Source organism: Engystomops pustulosus, chromosome 1, assembly GCF_040894005.1.
Source record: "Engystomops pustulosus chromosome 1, aEngPut4.maternal, whole genome shotgun sequence".
NCBI lineage: Eukaryota > Metazoa > Chordata > Amphibia > Anura > Leptodactylidae > Engystomops > Engystomops pustulosus.
Window position 1 is genome coordinate 288,391,488 of NC_092411.1, and position 21,895 is coordinate 288,413,382.

The window sequence follows — 21,895 nt, forward strand, 5'->3', positions numbered from 1 at the left end:
CCCACCTTATTACTTCCCTGCACCCCTATAATACACTGCCCCATCTTATTTCTCCTCTGCACCCCTATAATACACTGCCCCCCATCTTATTCCTTCTCTGCACCCCTATAATACACTGCCCCCCATCTTATTCCTTCTCTGCACCCCTATAATACACTGCCCCCATCTTATTCCTTCTCTGCACCCCTATAATACACTGCTCCCATCTTATTACTTCTCTGCACCCCTATAATACACTGCCCCATCTTATTACTTCTCTGCACCCCTATAATACACTGCCCCCATCTTATTACTTCCCTGCACCCCTATAATACACTGCCCCCCATCTTATTACTTCCCTGCACCCCTATAATACACTGCCCCATCTTATTTCTCCTCTGCACCCCTATAATGCACTGCCCCCATCTTATTATTCTCTGCACCCCTATAATGCACTGCCCCCATCTTATTATTCTCTGCACCCCTATAATACACTGCCCCCATCTTATTCCTTCTCTGCACCCCTATAATACACTGCCCCATCTTATTACTTCCCTGCACCCCTATAATACACTGCCCCCATCTTATTATTCTCTGCACCCCTATAATACACTGCACCCATCTTATTACTTCCCTGCACCCCTATAATACACTGCCCCCATCTTATTACTTCTCTGCACCCCTATAATACACTGCTCCCATCTTATTATTCTCTGCACCCTTATAATACACTGCTCCCCATCCTATTCCTTCTCTGCACCCCTATAATACACTGCACCCATCTTATTATTCTCTGCACCCCTATAATACACTGCACCCATCTTATTCCTTCTCTGCACCCCTATAATACAATGCCCCCATCTTATTACTTCTCTGCACCCCTATAATACACTGCTCCCATCTTATTATTCTCTGCACCCCTATAATACACTGCACCCATCTTATTCCTTCTCTGCACCCCTATAATACACTGCCCCCATCTTATTACTTCTCTGCACCCCTATAATACACTGCTCCCATCTTATTATTCTCTGCACCCTTATAATACACTGCACCCATCTTATTCCTTCTCTGCACCCCTATAATACACTGCCCCCATCATATTACTTCTCTGCACCTCTATAATACACTGCCCCCATCTTATTACTTCTCTGCACCCCTATAATACACTGCCCCATCTTTTAATTCTCTGCACCCCTATAATACACTGCCCCACCTTATTAATTATCTGCACCCCTATAATACACTGCCCCCATCTTATTTCTCCTCTGCACCCCTATAATACACTGCCCCCTTCTCTGCACCCCAATAATACACTGCCCCCATCTTATTACTTCCCTGCACCCCTATAATACACTGCCCCACCTTATTAATTATCTGCACCCCTATAATACACTGCTCTCATCTTATTACTTCTCTGCACCCTATAATACACTGCCCCCATCTTATTAATCCTCTGCACCCCTATAATACACTGCCCCCTCTCTGCACCCCTATAATACACTGCTCTCATCTTATTACTTCTCTGCACCCCTATAATACACTGCCCCATCCTCTTTCTCCTCTGCACCCCTATAATACATCCTATTACTATAATGCCCCATCCTATTACTTCTCTGCACCCCTATAATACACTGCTCCCCATCTTATGACTTCTCTGCACCCCTATAATACACTGCTCCCCATCGTATTACTTCTCTGCACCCCTATAATGCACTGCCCCCATCTTATTACTTCCCTGCACCCCTATAATACACTGCCCCCATCTTATTTCTCCTCTGCACCCCTATAATACACTGTCCCCCATCTTATTACTTCTCTGCACCCCTATAATGCACTGCCCCCATCTTATAATTTCCCTGCACCCCTATAATACACTGCCCCATCTTATAATTTCCCTGCACCCCTATAATACACTGCCCCCATCTTATTTCTCCTCTGCACCCCTATAATACACTGCCCCCATCTTATTACTTCTCTGCACCCCTATAATACACTGCCCCCATCTTATTTCTCCTCTGCACCCCTATAATACACTGCCCCCATCTTATTACTTCTCTGCACCCCTATAATACACTGCCCCCATCTTATTTCTCCTCTGCACCCCTATAATACACTGCCCCCCATCTTATTCCTTCTCTGCACCCCTATAATACACTGCCCCCATCTTATTCCTTCTCTGCACCCCTATAATACACTGCCCCCTCTCTGCACCCCTATAATACACTGCCCCCATCTTATTCCTTCTCTGCACCCCTATAATACACTGCCCCATCTTATTCCTTCTCTGCACCCCTATAATACACTGCCCCCTCTCTGCACTCCTATAATACACTGCCCCCATCTTATTATTCTCTGCACCCCTATAATACACTGCCCCCATCTTATTCCTTCTCTGCACCCCTATAATACACTGCCCCCTCTCTGCACCCCTATAATACACTGCCCCCATCTTATTATTCTCTGCACCCCTATAATACACTGCTCTCATCTTATTCCTTCTCTGCACCCCTATAATACACTGCCCCCTCTCTGCACTCCTATAATACACTGCCCCCATCTTATTATTCTCTGCACCCCTATAATACACTGCTCTCATCTTATTACTTCCCTGCACCCCTATAATACACTGCCCCACCTTATTAATTATCTGCACCCCTATAATACACTGCCCCCCATCTTATTTCTCCTCTGCACCCCTATAATACACTGTCCCCCATCTTATTACTTCTCTGCACCCCTATAATGCACTGCCCCCATCTTATAATTTCCCTGCATCCCTATAATACACTGCCCCCATCTTATAATTTCCCTGCACCCCTATAATACATTGCCCCCATCTTATTTCTCCTCTGCTCCCCTATAATACACTGCCCCCATCTTATTACTTCTCTGCACCCCTATAATACACTGCCCCCATCTTATTTCTCCTCTGCACCCCTATAATACACTGCCCCCCATCTTATTCCTTCTCTGCACCCCTATAATACACTGCCCCCTCTCTGCACCCCTATAATACACTGCCCCCATCTTATTCCTTCTCTGCACCCCTATAATACACTGCCCCCTCTCTGCACCCCTATAATACACTGCCCCCATCTTATTATTCTCTGCACCCCTATAATACACTGCCCCCTCTCTGCACCCCTATAATACACTGCCCCCATCTTATTATTCTCTGCACCCCTATAATACACTGCCCCCATCTTATTCCTTCTCTGCACCCCTATAATACACTGCCCCCTCTCTGCACCCCTATAATACACTGCCCCATCTTATTACTTCTCTGCACCCCTATAATACACTGCCCCCTCTCTGCACCCCTATAATACACTGCCCCATCTTATTACTTCTCTGCACTCCTATAATACACTGCCCCCTCTCTGCACTCCTATAATACACTGCCCCCATCTTATTATTCTCTGCACCCCTATAATACACTGCCCCCATCTTATTCCTTCTCTGCACCCCTATAATACACTGCCCCCTCTCTGCAACCCTATAATACACTGCCCCCATCTTATTACTTCTCTGCACCCCTATAATACACTGCCCCCTCTCTGCACCCCTATAATACACTGCCCCATCTTATTCCTTCTCTGCACCCCTATAATACACTGCCCCCATCTTATTCCTTCTCTGCACTCCTATAATACATTGCCCCCATCTTATTTCTCCTCTGCACCCCTATAATACACTGCCCCATCTTATTATTCTCTGCACCCCTATAATACACTGCCCCCATCTTATTCCTTCTCTGCACCCCTATAATACACTGCCCCCTCTCTGCACTCCTATAATACACTGCCCCCATCTTATTATTCTCTGCACCCCTATAATACACTGCTCTCATCTTATTACTTCCCTGCACCCCTATAATACACTGCCCCCATCTTATTATTCTCTGCACCCCTATAATACACTGCCCCCTCTCTGCACTCCTATAATACACTGCCCCCATCTTATTCCTTCTCTGCACCCCTATAATACACTGCCCCCATCTTATTACTTCTCTGCACCCCTATAATACACTGCCCCCACCTTATTAATTATCTGCACCCCTATAATACACTGCCCCCCATCTTATTATTCTCTGCTCCCCTATAATACACTGCCCCCATCTTATTCCTTCTCTGCACCCCTATAATACACTGCCCCCATCTTATTACTTCTCTGCACCCCTATAATACACTGCCCCCATCTTATTATTCTCTGCACCCCTATAATACACTGCTCTCATCTTATTACTTCCCTGCACCCCTATAATACACTGCTCCCCATCTTATTCCTTCTCTGCACCCCTATAATACACTGCCCCCCATCTTATTACTTCTCTGCACCCCTATAATACACTGCCCCCATCTTATTACTTCTCTGCACCCCTATAATACACTGCCCCCTCTCTGCACTGATATAATACACTGCCCCCCTCTCTGCGCCCCTATAATACACTGACCCCTTCTCTGCGCCCCTATAATACACTGCCCCCATCTTATTATTCTCTGCACCCCTATAATACACTGCACCCATCTTATTCCTTCTCTGCACCCCTATAATACACTGCCCCCATCTTATTACTTCCCTGCACCCCTATAATACACTGCCCCACCTTATTAATTATCTGCACCCCTATAATACACTGCCCCCATCGTATTACTTCCCTGCACCCCTATAATACACTGCCCCCTCTCTGCACCCCTATAATACACTGCCCCCCTCTCTGCACCCCTATAATACACTGCCCCCATCTTATTACTCCTCTGCACCCCTATAATACACTGCCCCCTTCTCTGCACCCCTATAATACACTGCCCCCTTCTCTGCACCCCTATAATACACTGCCCCCTTCTCTGCACCCCTATAATACACTGCCCCCCTCTCTGCACCCCTGAACCCTGACCCCAGGTGTTTTCCTGCTGTACTTGCAGGGGATCTCCTCCAGGTAGAGGGGCACACTTGTCACACTTGGCCTCTGTGCCCCATGATCCTGCCACCCCCTGGCTTCCTCTTGTAGGTGTTAGCTCGGCCAGGCAGGGGTTAATGCCGGGCAGGCCCCTCCCTTCATGCATGATTCATGAGCTGGGCGGGGCAGCAGTCATGCAGACCCCTGCAGCCTCCTCCACCTCTCAGAGTAGTTGCTGGATTTGGGGGGTCGTCAGTGCTCAGTGCATCAGGTGAGGAGGTGGACTTGTGTGCAGGAGAAGACCCCACTACTCCAGGAGGAGACCCCCTGCATCACCCCAGAGAAGCCCCCAGGACCCCGGGGAAGGTGCATGGAGGGCTGTAGCTGAGGATTTGGGATTGTGTGAGCCATGTTCCAGCCCGCAGGGAAGAGATGCTTCACCATTGAGTCCTTAGTGGCCAAGGACCCGCACCTGACCCCAGAGGAGCCTGTGCGACCTACCGCGCTCACCTACCCCGGCTCCACAGCCGAGGCCTTTGTCAGTGGCTTCCCCAGTCCTGCTGGAAGGTCCCTGTACCCCAACCCAGAACTGGTCTTCCCTGAGGCTGCTGTCACCCACCCACCCCTGACTGTGCACCCACACCAGCTGCACCAGCACCCACACTCCTTCTATGGGGCTCAGCACAGGGACCCCCTAAACTTCTACCCCTGGGTGCTCAGGAACAGGTTCTTCCCACACAGATTCCAAGGTAAGTACAAGGAGGCACCTGCACCCCCGGCTCCAGCACATGCTGGGTGCTATATGTGTATGACTGGATGTACATGCTGTATACCATATATATAGGACATGTAAGGACTGCGGGGGCACGGGGATAGTATATATATGATCTGCCGGCTATGCTGTACTTTATACACCTGCTGTATACTATATACATGATCTACCTGCTGTACTATACACTATATACATGCTGTATACTATATACATGATCTACCTGCTGTACTATACACTATATACATGCTGTATACTATATACATGATCTACCTGCTGTACTATACACTATATACATGCTGTATACTATATACATGATCTACCTGCTGTACTATACACTATATACATGCTGTATACTATATACATGATCTACCTGCTGTACTATACACTATGTACATGCTGTATACTATATATATGACCTACCTGCTGTACTATACACTATGTACATGCTGTATACTATATACATGATCTACCTGCTGTACTATACACTATGTACATGCTGTATACTATATATATGACCTACCTGCTGCACTATACACTATGTACATGCTGTATACTATATATATGACCTACCTGCTGTACTATACACTATGTACATGCTGTATACTATATATATGACCTACCTGCTGTACTATACACTATGTACATGCTGTATACTATATTTATGACCTACCTGCTGTACTATACACTATGTACATGCTGTATACTATATATATGACCTACCTGCTGTACTATACACTATGTACATGCTGTATACTATATTTATGACCTACCTGCTGTACTGTAATTATATACCTGCTATATACTATATACATGATTTGCCTTCTGTACTATACACTATATATGCTGTATACTATATATATGATCTACCTGCTGTACTGTACACTATATATCTACTGTATACTATATATATGACCTAACGACTGTACTGTACATTATATACCTGCTATATACTATATACATGATTTGCCTTCTGTACTATACACTATATATGCTGTATACTATATATATGATCTACCTGCTGTACTGTACACTATATATCTACTGTATACTATATATATGACCTAACGACTGTACTGTACATTATATACCTGCTATATACTATATACATGATCTACCTACTGTACTATAAACTATATATATATATGTGTGTGTGTGTGTGTGTGTGTATATATATATATATATATATATATATATATATATATATATATATATATACACACATGACCGACCTGCTGCACTGTACATAATATACATGCTGTATACTATATACATGATCTACCTACTGTACTATTCACTAAATACATGCTGCATACTATATATATATATATATGACCGACCTGCTATACTGTACATTATATATATATACATATATATTTATATATACCATATCCGTATGATCTGCCTACTAGGACTGTACACTATATACACGGGGTATTTATACGGGGATACTATATGCAGCTGGATACCGTCTGTATAATATTCGAACTTCTTGCTAGGGGTATATATGTATACAGCTGTATAATATCTATATGACCTTCCTGTTACAAACGGGGACACTATATACATGTTGCATATCCATATCATATACATAACCACATACTAAATACATGGAAAGTGCATATACATCCATCTCATAGACGGAAACCTGCGATATAAGACACACAGACACCGCTAATATTTATATATATAATAAATACTTATTCTATAGACAACTACATGACAAATAGAAATATAAGGGAAATGACAAAGTATAAATAGAGGTAAATAAATAAATAGAGGTAAATATAATACTACACAGAGAACATAGACAATGCACCTTACACCAGAGGAAAGAAACAAATCCTAAATATAAGTTATTATACTACATTCCCCGGTGCCACATACATGGACATCCACGTGTATACAGTGATATACTACATACATACAACACATTATACATCACAACTACACGACATCCACATGGAAAATATTCCGCAACTAATAACAAATAGATGATATACAGAGAGAAAGAACAAAACTGTGAATCCTGAGCAAACTATAAATCACAGCGATATATATATATATATATTACTACATATAAAATAGAACTATATACCCGAATACATGTACAGTATATATACACCTATATTATTACATTATCACTACAGATATTCCGAATCTACACCAAACATATAGAACTACACAGATATATAAAATGTAACTTTATACTAAATACATATGTAAGTAGATATTATATATTATATTATTACTACAGACGAAACTACATAGATATATCGCTACATATACAATATAACTATAAACCTAAATACATATGTCACCGCACTGATATATAACTCTCCACCTATATCATTATATTACTACTAGAGATATTCTGAATCTACACCAAACATGTCCAACCACACAGATACATAAGGATATAAATACACATAATTACTACACACATAAACACATACATACAAATACAACTGTATACAAAAATAACGAATACATTTATATCTACAGATAAAACATAACTACCTACATCCCAGTATATACATCGTACACATTACATCACATTTACATAATTACATGAAGAGAAAACACATTCGTTAACACGAGAAATACCAGAAACAAGCAAAAATACACACAAACAAAGACAGATACACACATACACATATATACACTACACGCTAAAAATATTTATAGAAATAAATAATACGTACAGGTTATATACATAAATATATAGAAGAATATTATATTTAATTTTACACTAAATGCAAAACAATACTACAGGCAAGTGCAGCATCTATCGACCCGACTACGTGAAACATGAGAATATTTGTATGAGCAGCCAGTCCTACTCTCGTGTATATATATTATCATAATAAACGCAACTGCGATATAGCAGGTCATGTCCTCCTGCCGTCATATTACATCGATGTCATCCAGATAATACCTGCTACACATGTGATACAGACCCCTATACACCGACAGCCTCATATATACACCGACAGCCTCATATATACACCGACAGCCTCATATATACACCGCTGCTAATACGTGCTGCTGTATATAATGACAATGCCATATATGTGTGTATATATATATATATATATATATATATATATATATATATATATATATATATATATATACTGTTAACGCTAATGGCTTACAATTATTATCCATCCATTATCTGGGGACCAATATATAACTGTATACAGTGCGGGGACATATATATATATACACAGAGCAGACATGGAGTGATGGGGATATAGAAGACATTACTAGATGTCAGGAACACGATGGGACATGGAAAGAGATGTATATACAGACGATGCCATAGACGGTTCTAGATACATGTAATATGGACATAGACATGTCATAGATAGATAGCTCTAAAGATAGATAGTTCTATAGATAGATATCATATACATGGATAGTAGATATACACAAAAATCTCATAGAGAATATGAGCTCAGATATAGAAGTACAGAAGCCGCCAGAGCAGAACTTTACTCACTGCACCAGGACAGATACACACAGATAGATACACACAGATACATACACACAGATACATACACACAGATACATACACACAGATAGATACACACAGATACATACACACAGATAGATACAAGGTAGATAAATATTAGATACATGCATATATATGACATAGATAGATAGATAGATATGAGATAGATAGATATGAGATCGATAGATAGGAGATAGATAGATATATTGATAGATAGATAAATAGATAGATATGAGATAGATAGATAGATAAATAGATAGATAAATAGATAGATAGATAGATAGATATAAGATAGATAGATAGATAGATAGATAGATAGATAGATATGAGATAGATAGATAGATAGATAGATATGAGATAGATAGATAGATAGATAGGAGATAGATAGATAAATAGATATGAGATAGATAGATAGATAGATAGATAGATAGATAGATAGATCGATAGATATGAGATAGATAGATAGATATGAGATAGATAGATAGATATGAGATAGATAGATAGATAGATAGATATGAGATAGATAGATAGATAGATAGATAGATAGATAGGAGATAGATATGAGATAGATAGATAGATAGATAGATAGATATGAGATAGATAGATAGATAGATAGATAGGAGATAGATAGATAGATAGATAGAAGATAGATAGATAGATAGATAGATAGATAGATAGATAGTTAGGAGATAGATAGATAGTTAGGAGATAGATAGATAGATATGAGATAGATAGATAGATAGATAGATAGATAGATAGGAGATAGATAGATAGATAGATAGGAGATAGATAGATAGATAGATAGATAGATAGATAGATAGATAGATAGATATGAGATATATATGAGATAGATAGATAGGAGATAGATAAATAGATAGATAGATAGATAGATAGATAGATATGAGATAGATAGATAGATAGATAGATAGATAGATAGATAGATAGATATGAAATAGATAGATAGATAGATATGAGATAGATAGATAGATAGATAGATAGATATGAGATAGATAGATAGATAGATATGAGATAGATATGAGATAGATAGATAGGAGATAGATAAATAGATAGATAGATAGATATGAGATAGATAGATAGATAGATATGAGATAGATAGATAGATAGATAGATAGATAGATAGATATGAGATAGATAGATAGATAGATAGATAGATATGAGATAGATAGATAGATAGATATGAGATAGATAGATAGATAGATAGATATGAGATAGATAGATAGATAGATAGATAGATATGAGATAGATAGATAGATAGATAGGAGATAGATAGATAGATATGAGATAGATAGATAGATAGATAGATATGAGATAGATAGATAGATATGAGATAGATAGATAGATAGATAGATAGATAGATAGATAGATAGATAGATATGAGATAGATAGATAGATAGATATGAGATAGATAGATAGATAGATAGATAGGAGATAGATAGATAGATAGATAGATAGATAGATATGAGATAGATAATCCAAAAAGAAAAGAAACTGCACTCCAAATTGAATGTGAACAAACGGATAGGAGCTTTATTAGTCCATGTGTAACGTTTCAGACCGTGTTCAGGATCCTTTTTCAAGCCTTGGAGCGCAGTGTCTTTTCTTTTTGGATTATTATTGCCCGGTGTCAGGACCAGTATTTTGGGATCTGCACACACAGTATTTTCATGCTCTTTGGTGCTGCTGGACTTCTAATGTTTTTTAGCTGGATAGATATGAGATAGAAATGAAATAGATAGGTGATAGATTCATAGAGTAAATGTCGGTACAAATAATATTAATAGAGAGAAATAGATTATGATAAAAAGTGAAATAGGAAGTGACAAACACAGATATCAGACACATCATCCGTAATGTACAGGAGTGATACATAAAGTATATGTGATAAATAATATATAACAGACAGGAATATAGGAGACATATATATACACACACATAATAAATACATAACATGGAATTGTATTCAGTATGAACATAACCAATTATTTTATTATTACAATAATAATACTAATAATAACAACAACAATAAAATAATAATAATTATTATAATTATTATTATTAAAATAATACAAATTGTTATGTATTATTATTATTATTTTTATCATTACAATATATAAAATATCTAGTAAAACATTATAATTAATTTGACATAATATATATTTATGATGATTATTATAACGATGAGTTATTATTCTTATTATAGTATATTTCTCTCTCCCTCCGTATATTCTATACATTATAATCTCCATCAGTCCACTATAAGTGCTGCGCAGTCCTCCCCCTCCTCATTACCTCCTATAAATGCTAATCCCCGGCCCCTCTATACAGGATGATAATGAAAAGCCTCATTGTCCCGGGGGTCGCGCAGCCTCATTCATGCGACCCCCCATCTCCAGGCTGATAGAGGGGTCACCCCCAGGGCCACTGCTGATGGCAAACTCCTGCGCCCTGGGGTGTCCCCTGCTGCCCGGAGATAACACGGAGAGGAGGGGATCCCAGCATCATCATCATCCGTGCAGCCTCTCTCCCTATTACTTCATCCTCATGATGTCATCAGCAGGTTGTGACGTCATGACTACAGTTGTGGTTTCTGTATCGCTGTTCTGGTCTATTGGGGCAGTAGAGACCCTTCTCACTACTCATCCTTGTCACCTTTTAGCTCAGAGGTGGCTATGGATGGTGGATCCATGGCTATAAGTGATGAGGACACATCTATAGGCGATATGTGGGTGATGAGAGCATAATGCTATGAGCCCATGTCAGTACTTACCTATAGATTATGAATATATAAGTACATGTCTATGAGTGATTATACAAATCATATGTCTATAGGTGATGATATGTCTATAAATGATGATATGTCTATAGATGATGGTATTTCTATAGGTGATGATATGCCTATAGGTGATGATATGTATATAGGTATTATATGTCTATAGGTGATGCTATGGCTATAAATGATGATATTTCTATAGATGTTGGTATTTCTATAGGTGATGATATGTCTATAGGTGATTATGTGCCTATAGATTATGGTATGTATAACGGTTGTGATATGTATATAGGTATTGTGTCTTTAGGTGATGATATGTGTATAGGTGATGATATGTGTATAGTTATGCAATGTCTATAGGTGACAATACATCTATAGGTGATGATATGTGTATAGGTGATCATATGTCTATAGGTAATGATATGTGTATAGGTTATGATATGTCAAAAGGTGATGATACATCTACAGGTGATGATATGTGTATAAGTGATGATACGTCTATAGGTGATGATATGTGTATAAGTGATGATACGTCTATAGGTGATGATATGTGTGATGTTAATATGTCTATGAGCAGTGACCACTCATCTAGGAGTCCTGATATTTCCCTGTGAGATGGGGATATATATCTCTGCCTATTCAGGACTGCAGGTGTACAGGTAATAAGTACATATGTAATATATATGGTGTCTATGAGAGATGGAAGCTAATCTGTAGGTGATGTGTCCTGCTCTATGCATAATGACAACATATAGTATGGAAGGTCACTGCATCCTATATACAGGGTATACGGATACATGCATGTACACTGGTGCAGTATATACAGGGTATACGTATACACGCATGTACACTGGTGCAGTATATACAGGGTATACGGATACAGTCATGTACACTGGTGCAGTATATACAGGGTATACGGATACAGTCATGTACACTGGTGCAGTATATACAGGGTATACGGATACACTCATGTACACTGGTGCAGTATATACAGGGCATACGGATACACTCATGTACACTGGTGCAGTATATACAGGGTATACGGATACAGTCATGTACAATGGTGCAGTATATACAGGGCATACGGATACAGTCATGTACACTGGTGCAGTATATACAGGGTATACGGATACACTCATGTACACTGGTGCAGTATATACAGGGTATACGGATACACTCATGTACACTGGTGCAGTATATACAGGGTATACGGATACACTCATGTACACTGGTGCAGTATATACAGGGTATACGGATACAGTCATGTACACTGGTGCAGTATATACAGAGTATACGGATACACTCATGTACACTGGTGCAGTATATACAGGGTATACGGATACACTCATGTACACTGGTGCAGTATATACAGGGTATACGGATACACTCATGTACACTGGTGCAGTATATACAGGGTATACGGATACACTCATGTACACTGGTGCAGTATATACAGGGTATACGGATACACTCATGTACACTGGTGCAGTATATACAGGGTATACGGATACACTCATGTACACTGGTGCAGTATATACAGGGTATACGGATACACTCATGTACACTGGTGCAGTACATACAGGGTATACGGATACACTCATGTACACTGGTGCAGTATATACAGGGTATACGGATACACTCATGTACACTGGTGCAGTATATACAGGGTATACGGATACACTCATGTACACTGGTGCAGTATATACAGAGTATACGGATACACTCATGTACACTGGTGCAGTATATACAGGGTATACGGATACACTCATGTACACTGGTGCAGTATATACAGGGTATACAGAAACACTCATGTACACTGGTGCAGTATATACAGGGTATACGGATACACTCATGTACACTGGTGCAGTATATACAGGGTATACGGATACAGTCATGTACACTGGTGCAGTATATACAGGGTATACAGATACACTCATGTACACTGGTGCAGTATATACAGGGTATACGGATACACTCATGTACACTGGTGCAGTATATACAGGGTATACGGATACACTCATGTACACTGGTGCAGTATATACAGGGCACACGGATACACTCATGTACACTGGTGCAGTATATACAGGGTATACGGATACAGTCATGTACACTGGTGCAGTATATACAGGGTATACGGATACACTCATGTACACTGGTGCAGTATATACAGAGTATACGGATACACTCATGTACACTGGTGCAGTATATACAGGGTATACGGATACACTCATGTACACTGGTGCAGTATATACAGGGTATACGGATACACTCATGTACACTGGTGCAGTATATACAGGGCATACGGATACACTCATGTACACTGGTGCAGTATATACAGGGTATACGGATACAGTCATGTACACTGGTGCAGTATATACAGGGTATACGGATACACTCATGTACACTGGTGCAGTATATACAGGGTATACGGATACACTCATGTACACTGGTGCAGTATATACAGGGTATACGGATACACTCATGTACACTGGTGCAGTATATACAGGGTATACGGATACACTCATGTACACTGGTGCAGTATATACAGGGTATACGGATACACTCATGTACACTGGTGCAGTATATACAGGGTATACGGATACACTACAGATACAAAATGTGCAGCTAAAGCCACTGTTACTGCTTAGTCTGCGTCTGAGCCAAATTTATTACAGTGACTGGACAGAATTGTGTAGCTCGCAGTATGTTAAGCATCCTGAGTAGTGTAGGGGGCGCCAGATTGGTTCTGATACATCTGGGCCAATGTTCTGTGAAGGCCATAGAAGTTTGTTGGAGAACATTAGTGAACCTCCAGCCTCTAGATGTACAAAGAGGAATGGAAGAACCTCCAGCCTCTAGATGTACAAAGAGGAATGGGGGAACCTCCAGCCTCTAGATGTACAAAGAGGAATGGGGGAACCTCCAGCCTCTAGATGTACAAAGAGGAATGGGGGAACCTCCAGCCTCTAGATGTACAAGGAAGAATGGGGGAACCTCCAGCCTCTAGATGTACAAAGAAGAATGGGGGGAACCTCCAGCCTCTAGATGTACAAAGAAGAATGGGGGGACCTCCAGCCTCTAGATGTACAAAGAAGAATGGGGGAACCTCCAGCCTCTAGATGTACAAAGAAGAATGGGGGGACCTCCAGCCTCTAGATGTACAAAGAAGAATGGGGGAACCTCCAGCCTCTAGATGTACAAAGAAGAATGGGGGAACCTCCAGCCTCTAGATGTACAAAGAAGAATGGGGGAACCTCCAGCCTCTAGATGTACAAAGAAGAATGGGGGAACCTCCAGCCTCTAGATGTACAAAGAAGAATGGAGGAACCTCCAGCCTCTAGATGTACAAAGAAGAATGGGGGAACCTCCAGCCTCTAGATGTACATAGAAGAATGGGGGAACCTCCAGCCTCTAGATGTACATAGAAGAATGGGGGAACCTCCAGCCTCTAGATGTACAAAGAAGAATGGAGGAACCTCCAGCCTCTTGATGTACAAAGAAGAATGGGGGAACCTCCAGCCTCTAGATGTACAAAGAAGAATGGAGGATCCTCCAGCCTCTAGATGTACAAAGAAGAATGGAGGAACCTCCAACCTCTAGATGTACAAAGAAGAATGGAGGAACCTCCAGCCTCTAGATGTACAGAGAAGAATGGGGGGAACCTCCAGCCTCTAGATGTACAAAGAAGAATGGGGGGACCTCCAGCCTCTAGATGTACAAAGAAGAATGGGGGAACCTCCAGCCTCTAGATGTACAAAGAAGAATGGAGGAACCTCCAGCCTCTAGATGTACAAAGAAGAATGGAGGAACCTCCAGCCTCTAGATGTACAAAGAGGAAAGGGGGAACCTCCAGCCTCTAGATGTACAAAGAAGAATGGGGGAACCTCCAGCCTCTAGATGTACAAAGAGGAAAGGGGGAACCTCCAGCCTCTAGATGTACAAAGAAGAATGGAGGAACCTCCAGCCTCTAGATGTACAAAGAAGAATGGGGGAACCTCCAGCCTCTAGATGTACAAAGAAGAATGGGGGAACCTCCAGCCTCTAGATGTACAAAGAAGAATGGGGGGAACCTCCAGCCTCTAGATGTACAAAGAAGAATGGGGGATCCTCCAGCCTCTAGATGTACAAAGAAGAATGGGAGGAACCTCCAGCCTCTAGATGTACAGAGAAGAATGGGGGGAACCTCCAGCCTCTAGATGTACAAAGAAGAATGGGGGAACCTCCAGCCTCTAGATGTACAAAGAAGAATGAGGGAACCTCCAGCCTCTAGATGTACAAAGAAGAATGGAGGAACCTCCAGCCACTAGATGTACAAAGAAGAATGGGAGAACCTCCAGCCTCTAGATGTACAAAGAAGAATGGGAGAACCTCCAGCCTCTAGATGTACAAAGAAGAATGGAGGAACCTCCAGTCTCTAGATGTACAGAGAAGAATTGGGGAACCTCCAGCCTCTAGATGTACAAAGAAGAATGGGGGATCCTCCAGCCTCTAGATGTACAAAGAAGAATGGGGGAACCTCCAGCCTCTAGATGTACAAAGAAGAATGGGAGGAACCTCCAGCCTCTAGATGTACAAAGAAGAATGGGGGAACCTCCAGCCTCTAGATGTACAAAGAAGAATGGGGGAACCTCCAACCTTTAGATGTACAAAGAAGAATGAGGGAACCTCCAGCCTCTAGATGTACAAAGAAGAATGGAGGAACCTCCAGCCACTAGATGTACAAAGAAGAATGGGAGAACCTCCAGCCTCTAGATGTACAAAGAAGAATGGGAGAACCCCCAGCCTCTAGATGTACAAAGAAGAATGGGAGAACCTCCAGCCTCTAGATGTACAAAGAAGAATGGAGGAACCTCCAGCCACTAGATGTACAAAGAAGAATGGGAGAACCTCCAGCCTCTAGATGTACAAAGAAGAATGGGAGAACCTCCAGCCTCTAGATGTACAAAGAAGAATGGAGGAACCTCCAGTCTCTAGATGTACAGAGAAGAATTGGGGAACCTCCAGCCTCTAGATGTACAAAGAAGAATGGGGTAACCTCCAGCCTCTAGATGTACAAAGAAGAATGGGGTAACCTCCAGCCTCTAGATGTACAAAGAAGAATGGAGGAACCTCCAGCCTCTAGATGTACAAAGAAGAATGGGGGAACCTCCAGCCTCTAGATGTACAAAGAAGAATGGGGGAACCCCCAGCCTCTAGATGGATAGATATGAGATAGATAGATAGATACATAGATACAGATACAGATACATAGATAGATAGATAGATATGAGATAGATAGATAGATAGATAGATAGATAGATATGAGATAGATAGATAGATAGGAGATAGATAGGAGATAGATAGATAGGAGATAGATAGATAGATAGATAGATAGATATGAGATAAGTAGATGATAGATAGATAATAGGAGATGATTGGGACATGTCATGTATAATAATCATATATCTGCAGATAATGTGTACAGGTTCTGATATCTGTTCCTTTATAATTATTATTCCTTATGTGTTATAAATCTTCTCCTCCTGAGATTAGACCTGGGTACAATATACAGGGAGAAAACCTCCATGTATATATAACAGTGTGTATACAGGTATATACAGGAGCATATTATATACTGACATGCATTATTATCACTTATTATTGTATTATTATTAGTACTAGTATAATTACTTATTATCAGCTGTAGTACAATGACATTATAATATTATTAGTACAATGACATATTACTAATATCATAATTACAATATTTCTTCCTCTTATCACTGCTTCGGTTTCTTCATCATTTTTTATTGTGTTTGATTCTTCGTTTTCGTAGATTTTTGTTGTAAAATCGCTATTATTTTAGTGTTTATTTAAAAATATAGAATAATGCTGAGAATAAGAGGTGTTAGTGCAGTAATATCCACCCTCCTCCTCCTCCGGGGTGTATATGGAGGTAGATCTGGGGTGTCAGCCTGTACATTGGATTGTCAGCTCTGCGACCTCCTCCTCTTCAGTCCCAATGAGAAGTAAATAGAGGAGGGGGTGATTATTACCTGCTGCCGGCACCTGCAGGGTTAATGTGGGGGGAGGGGTATTGTACATGACCTGTACATCATCATTACCACCGCCTGCACCTGCTAATTATTCCATATTATATTCTAATAAGTGCTAATGAGTCTTCACTACAACGTAATCACAGCTCTGCTGCAGGGTGACCCTCACACAGCTGTGCCTGAGCCCCAGAGCTGACACTCTATATGGCACCTACTGGGCTGCTGGCTCACACATACTGTACACAACCATTATACACTACTATACACTGTATATAGCTGCTGTGTATACACTATACACTACTATACACTGTATATAGCTGCTGTGTATACACTATACACTACTATACACTGTATATAGCTGCTGTGTGTACACTATACACTACTATACACTGTATATAGCTGCTGTGTATACACTATACACTACTATACACTGTATATAGCTGCTGTGTATACACTATACACTACTATACACTGTATATAGCTGCTGTGTGTACACTATACACTACTATACACTGTATATAGCAGCAGTGTGCAGTATATAGCTGCTGTGTATACATTATACACTACTATACACTGTATATAGCTGGTGTGTATACACTATACACTACTATACACTGTATATAGCTGCTGTGTGTACACTATACACTACTATACACTGTATATAGCTGCTGTGTGTACACTATACACTACTATACACTGTATATAGCTGCTGTGTGTACACTATACACTACTATACACTGTATATAGCTGCTGTGTATACACTATACACTACTATACACTGTATATAGCTGCTGTGTGTACACTATACACTACTATACACTGTATATAGCAGCAGTGTGCAGTATATAGCTGCTGTGTGTACACTATACACTACTATACACTGTATATAGCTGCTGTGTATACATTATACACTACTATACACTGTATATAGCAGCAGTGTATACACTATACACTACTATACACTGTATATAGCAGCAGTGTGCAGTATATAGCTGCTGTGTATACACTATACACTACTATACACTGTATATAGCAGCAGTGTGCAGTATATAGCTGCTGTGTATACACTATACACTACTATACACTGTATATAGCTGCTGTGTATACACTATACATTACTATACACTGTATATAGCTGCTGTGTATACACTATACACTACTATACACTGTATATAGCTGCTGTGTGCAGTATAGCTGCTGTGTATACACTATACACTACTATACACTGTATATAGCAGCAGTGTGCAGTATATAGCTGCTGTGTGTACACTATACACTACTATACACTGTATATAGCAGCAGTGTGCAGTATATAGCTGCTGTGTGTACACTATACACTACTATACACTGTATATAGCTGCTGTGTATACACTATACACTACTATACACTGTATATAGCTGCTGTGTATACACTATACACTACTATACACTGTATATAGCTGCTGTGTGCAGTATATAGCTGCTGTGTATACACTATACACTACTATACACTGTATATAGCAGCAGTGTGCAGTATATAGCTGCTGTGTGTACACTATACACTACTATACACTGTATATAGCTGCTGTGTATACACTATACACTACTATACACTGTATATAGCAGCAGTGTGCAGTATATAGCTGCTGTGTATACACTATACACTACTATACACTGTATATAGCAGCAGTGTGCAGTATATAGCTGCTGTGTATACACTATACATTACTATACACTGTATATAGCTGCTGTGTATACACTATACACTACTATACACTGTATATAGCTGCTGTGTGCAGTATATAGCTGCTGTGTATACACTATACACTACTATACACTGTATATAGCAGCAGTGTGCAGTATATAGCTGCTGTGTGTACACTATACACTACTATACACTGTATATAGCTGCTGTGTATACACTATACACTACTATACACTGTATATAGCTGCTGTGTGTACACTATACACTACTATACACTGTATATAGCAGCAGTGTGCAGTATATAGCTGCTGTGTATACACTATACATTACTATACACTGTATATAGCTGCTGTGTATACACTATACACTACTATACACTGTATATAGCTGCTGTGTGCAGTATATAGCTGCTGTGTATACACTATACACTACTATACACTGTATATAGCAGCAGTGTGCAGTATATAGCTGCTGTGTGTACACTATACACTACTATACACTGTATATAGCTGCTGTGTATACACTATACACTACTATACACTGTATATAGCAGCAGTGTGCAGTATATAGCTGCTGTGTATACACTATACACTACTATACACTGTATATAGCAGCAGTGTGCAGTATATAGCTGCTGTGTATACACTATACATTACTATACACTGTATATAGCTGCTGTGTATACACTATACACTACTATACACTGTATATAGCTGCTGTGTGCAGTATATAGCTGCTGTGTATACACTATACACTACTATACACTGTATATAGCAGCAGTGTGCAGTATATAGCTGCTGTGTGTACACTATACACTACTATACACTGTATATAGCTGCTGTGTATACACTATACACTACTATACACTGTATATAGCTGCTGTGTGTACACTATACACTACTATACACTGTATATAGCAGCAGTGTGCAGTATATAGCTGCTGTGTATACACTATACATTACTATACACTGTATATAGCTGCTGTGTATACACTATACACTACTATACACTGTATATAGCTGCTGTGTGCAGTATATAGCTGCTGTGTATACACTATACACTACTATACACTGTATATAGCAGCAGTGTGCAGTATATAGCTGCTGTGTGTACACTATACACTACTATACACTGTATATAGCTGCTGTGTATACACTATACACTACTATACACTGTATATAGCAGCAGTGTGCAGTATATAGCTGCTGTGTATACACTATACACTACTATACACTGTATATAGCAGCAGTGTGCAGTATATAGCTGCTGTGTATACACTATACATTACTATACACTGTATATAGCTGCTGTGTATACACTATACACTACTATACACTGTATATAGCTGCTGTGTGCAGTATATAGCTGCTGTGTATACACTATACACTACTATACACTGTATATAGCAGCAGTGTGCAGTATATAGCTGCTGTGTGTACACTATACACTACTATACACTGTATATAGCTGCTGTGTATACACTATACACTACTATACACTGTATATAGCTGCTGTGTGTACACTATACACTACTATACACTGTATATAGCAGCAGTGTGCAGTATATAGCTGCTGTGTATACACTATACATTACTATACACTGTATATAGCTGCTGTGTATACACTATACACTACTATACACTGTATATAGCTGCTGTGTGCAGTATATAGCTGCTGTGTATACACTATACATTACTATACACTGTATATAGCTGCTGTGTATACACTATACACTACTATACACTGTATATAGCTGCTGTGTGTACACTATACACTACTATACACTGTATATAGCAGCAGTGTGCAGTATATAGCTGCTGTGTATACACTATACATTACTATACACTGTATATAGCTGCTGTGTATACACTATACACTACTATACACTGTATATAGCAGCAGTGTGCAGTATATAGCTGCTGTGTATATAGCAGCAGTGTGCAGTATATAGCTGCTGTGTATACACTATACACTACTATACACTGTATATAGCTGCTGTGTATACACTATACACTACTATACACTGTATATAGCAGCAGTGTGCAGTATATAGCTGCTGTGTGTACACTATACACTACTATACACTCTGTATATAGCTGCTGTGTGCAGTATATAGCTGCTGTGTGTACACTATACACTACTATACACTGTATATAGCTGCTGTGTGCAGTATATAGCTGCTGTGTGTACACTATACACTACTATACACTGTATATA

At 40.0% G+C, this 21,895-nt stretch overlaps 1 protein-coding gene across 1 annotated transcript in view; it reads left to right on the top strand.

Moving 5' to 3' along the window:
- The first annotated feature begins 5,099 nt into the window (after positions 1 to 5,099).
- The window catches only part of EMX1 (empty spiracles homeobox 1), a 36,988-nt gene continuing 20,192 nt past the window's right edge, over positions 5,100 to 21,895 (top strand). The window contains exon 1 of the mRNA XM_072132646.1: positions 5,100 to 5,631. Within this exon, the coding sequence (XP_071988747.1) occupies positions 5,292 to 5,631 (340 nt within the window). The 5' untranslated portion in view covers positions 5,100 to 5,291. The remainder of the gene's footprint in view (positions 5,632 to 21,895) is intronic.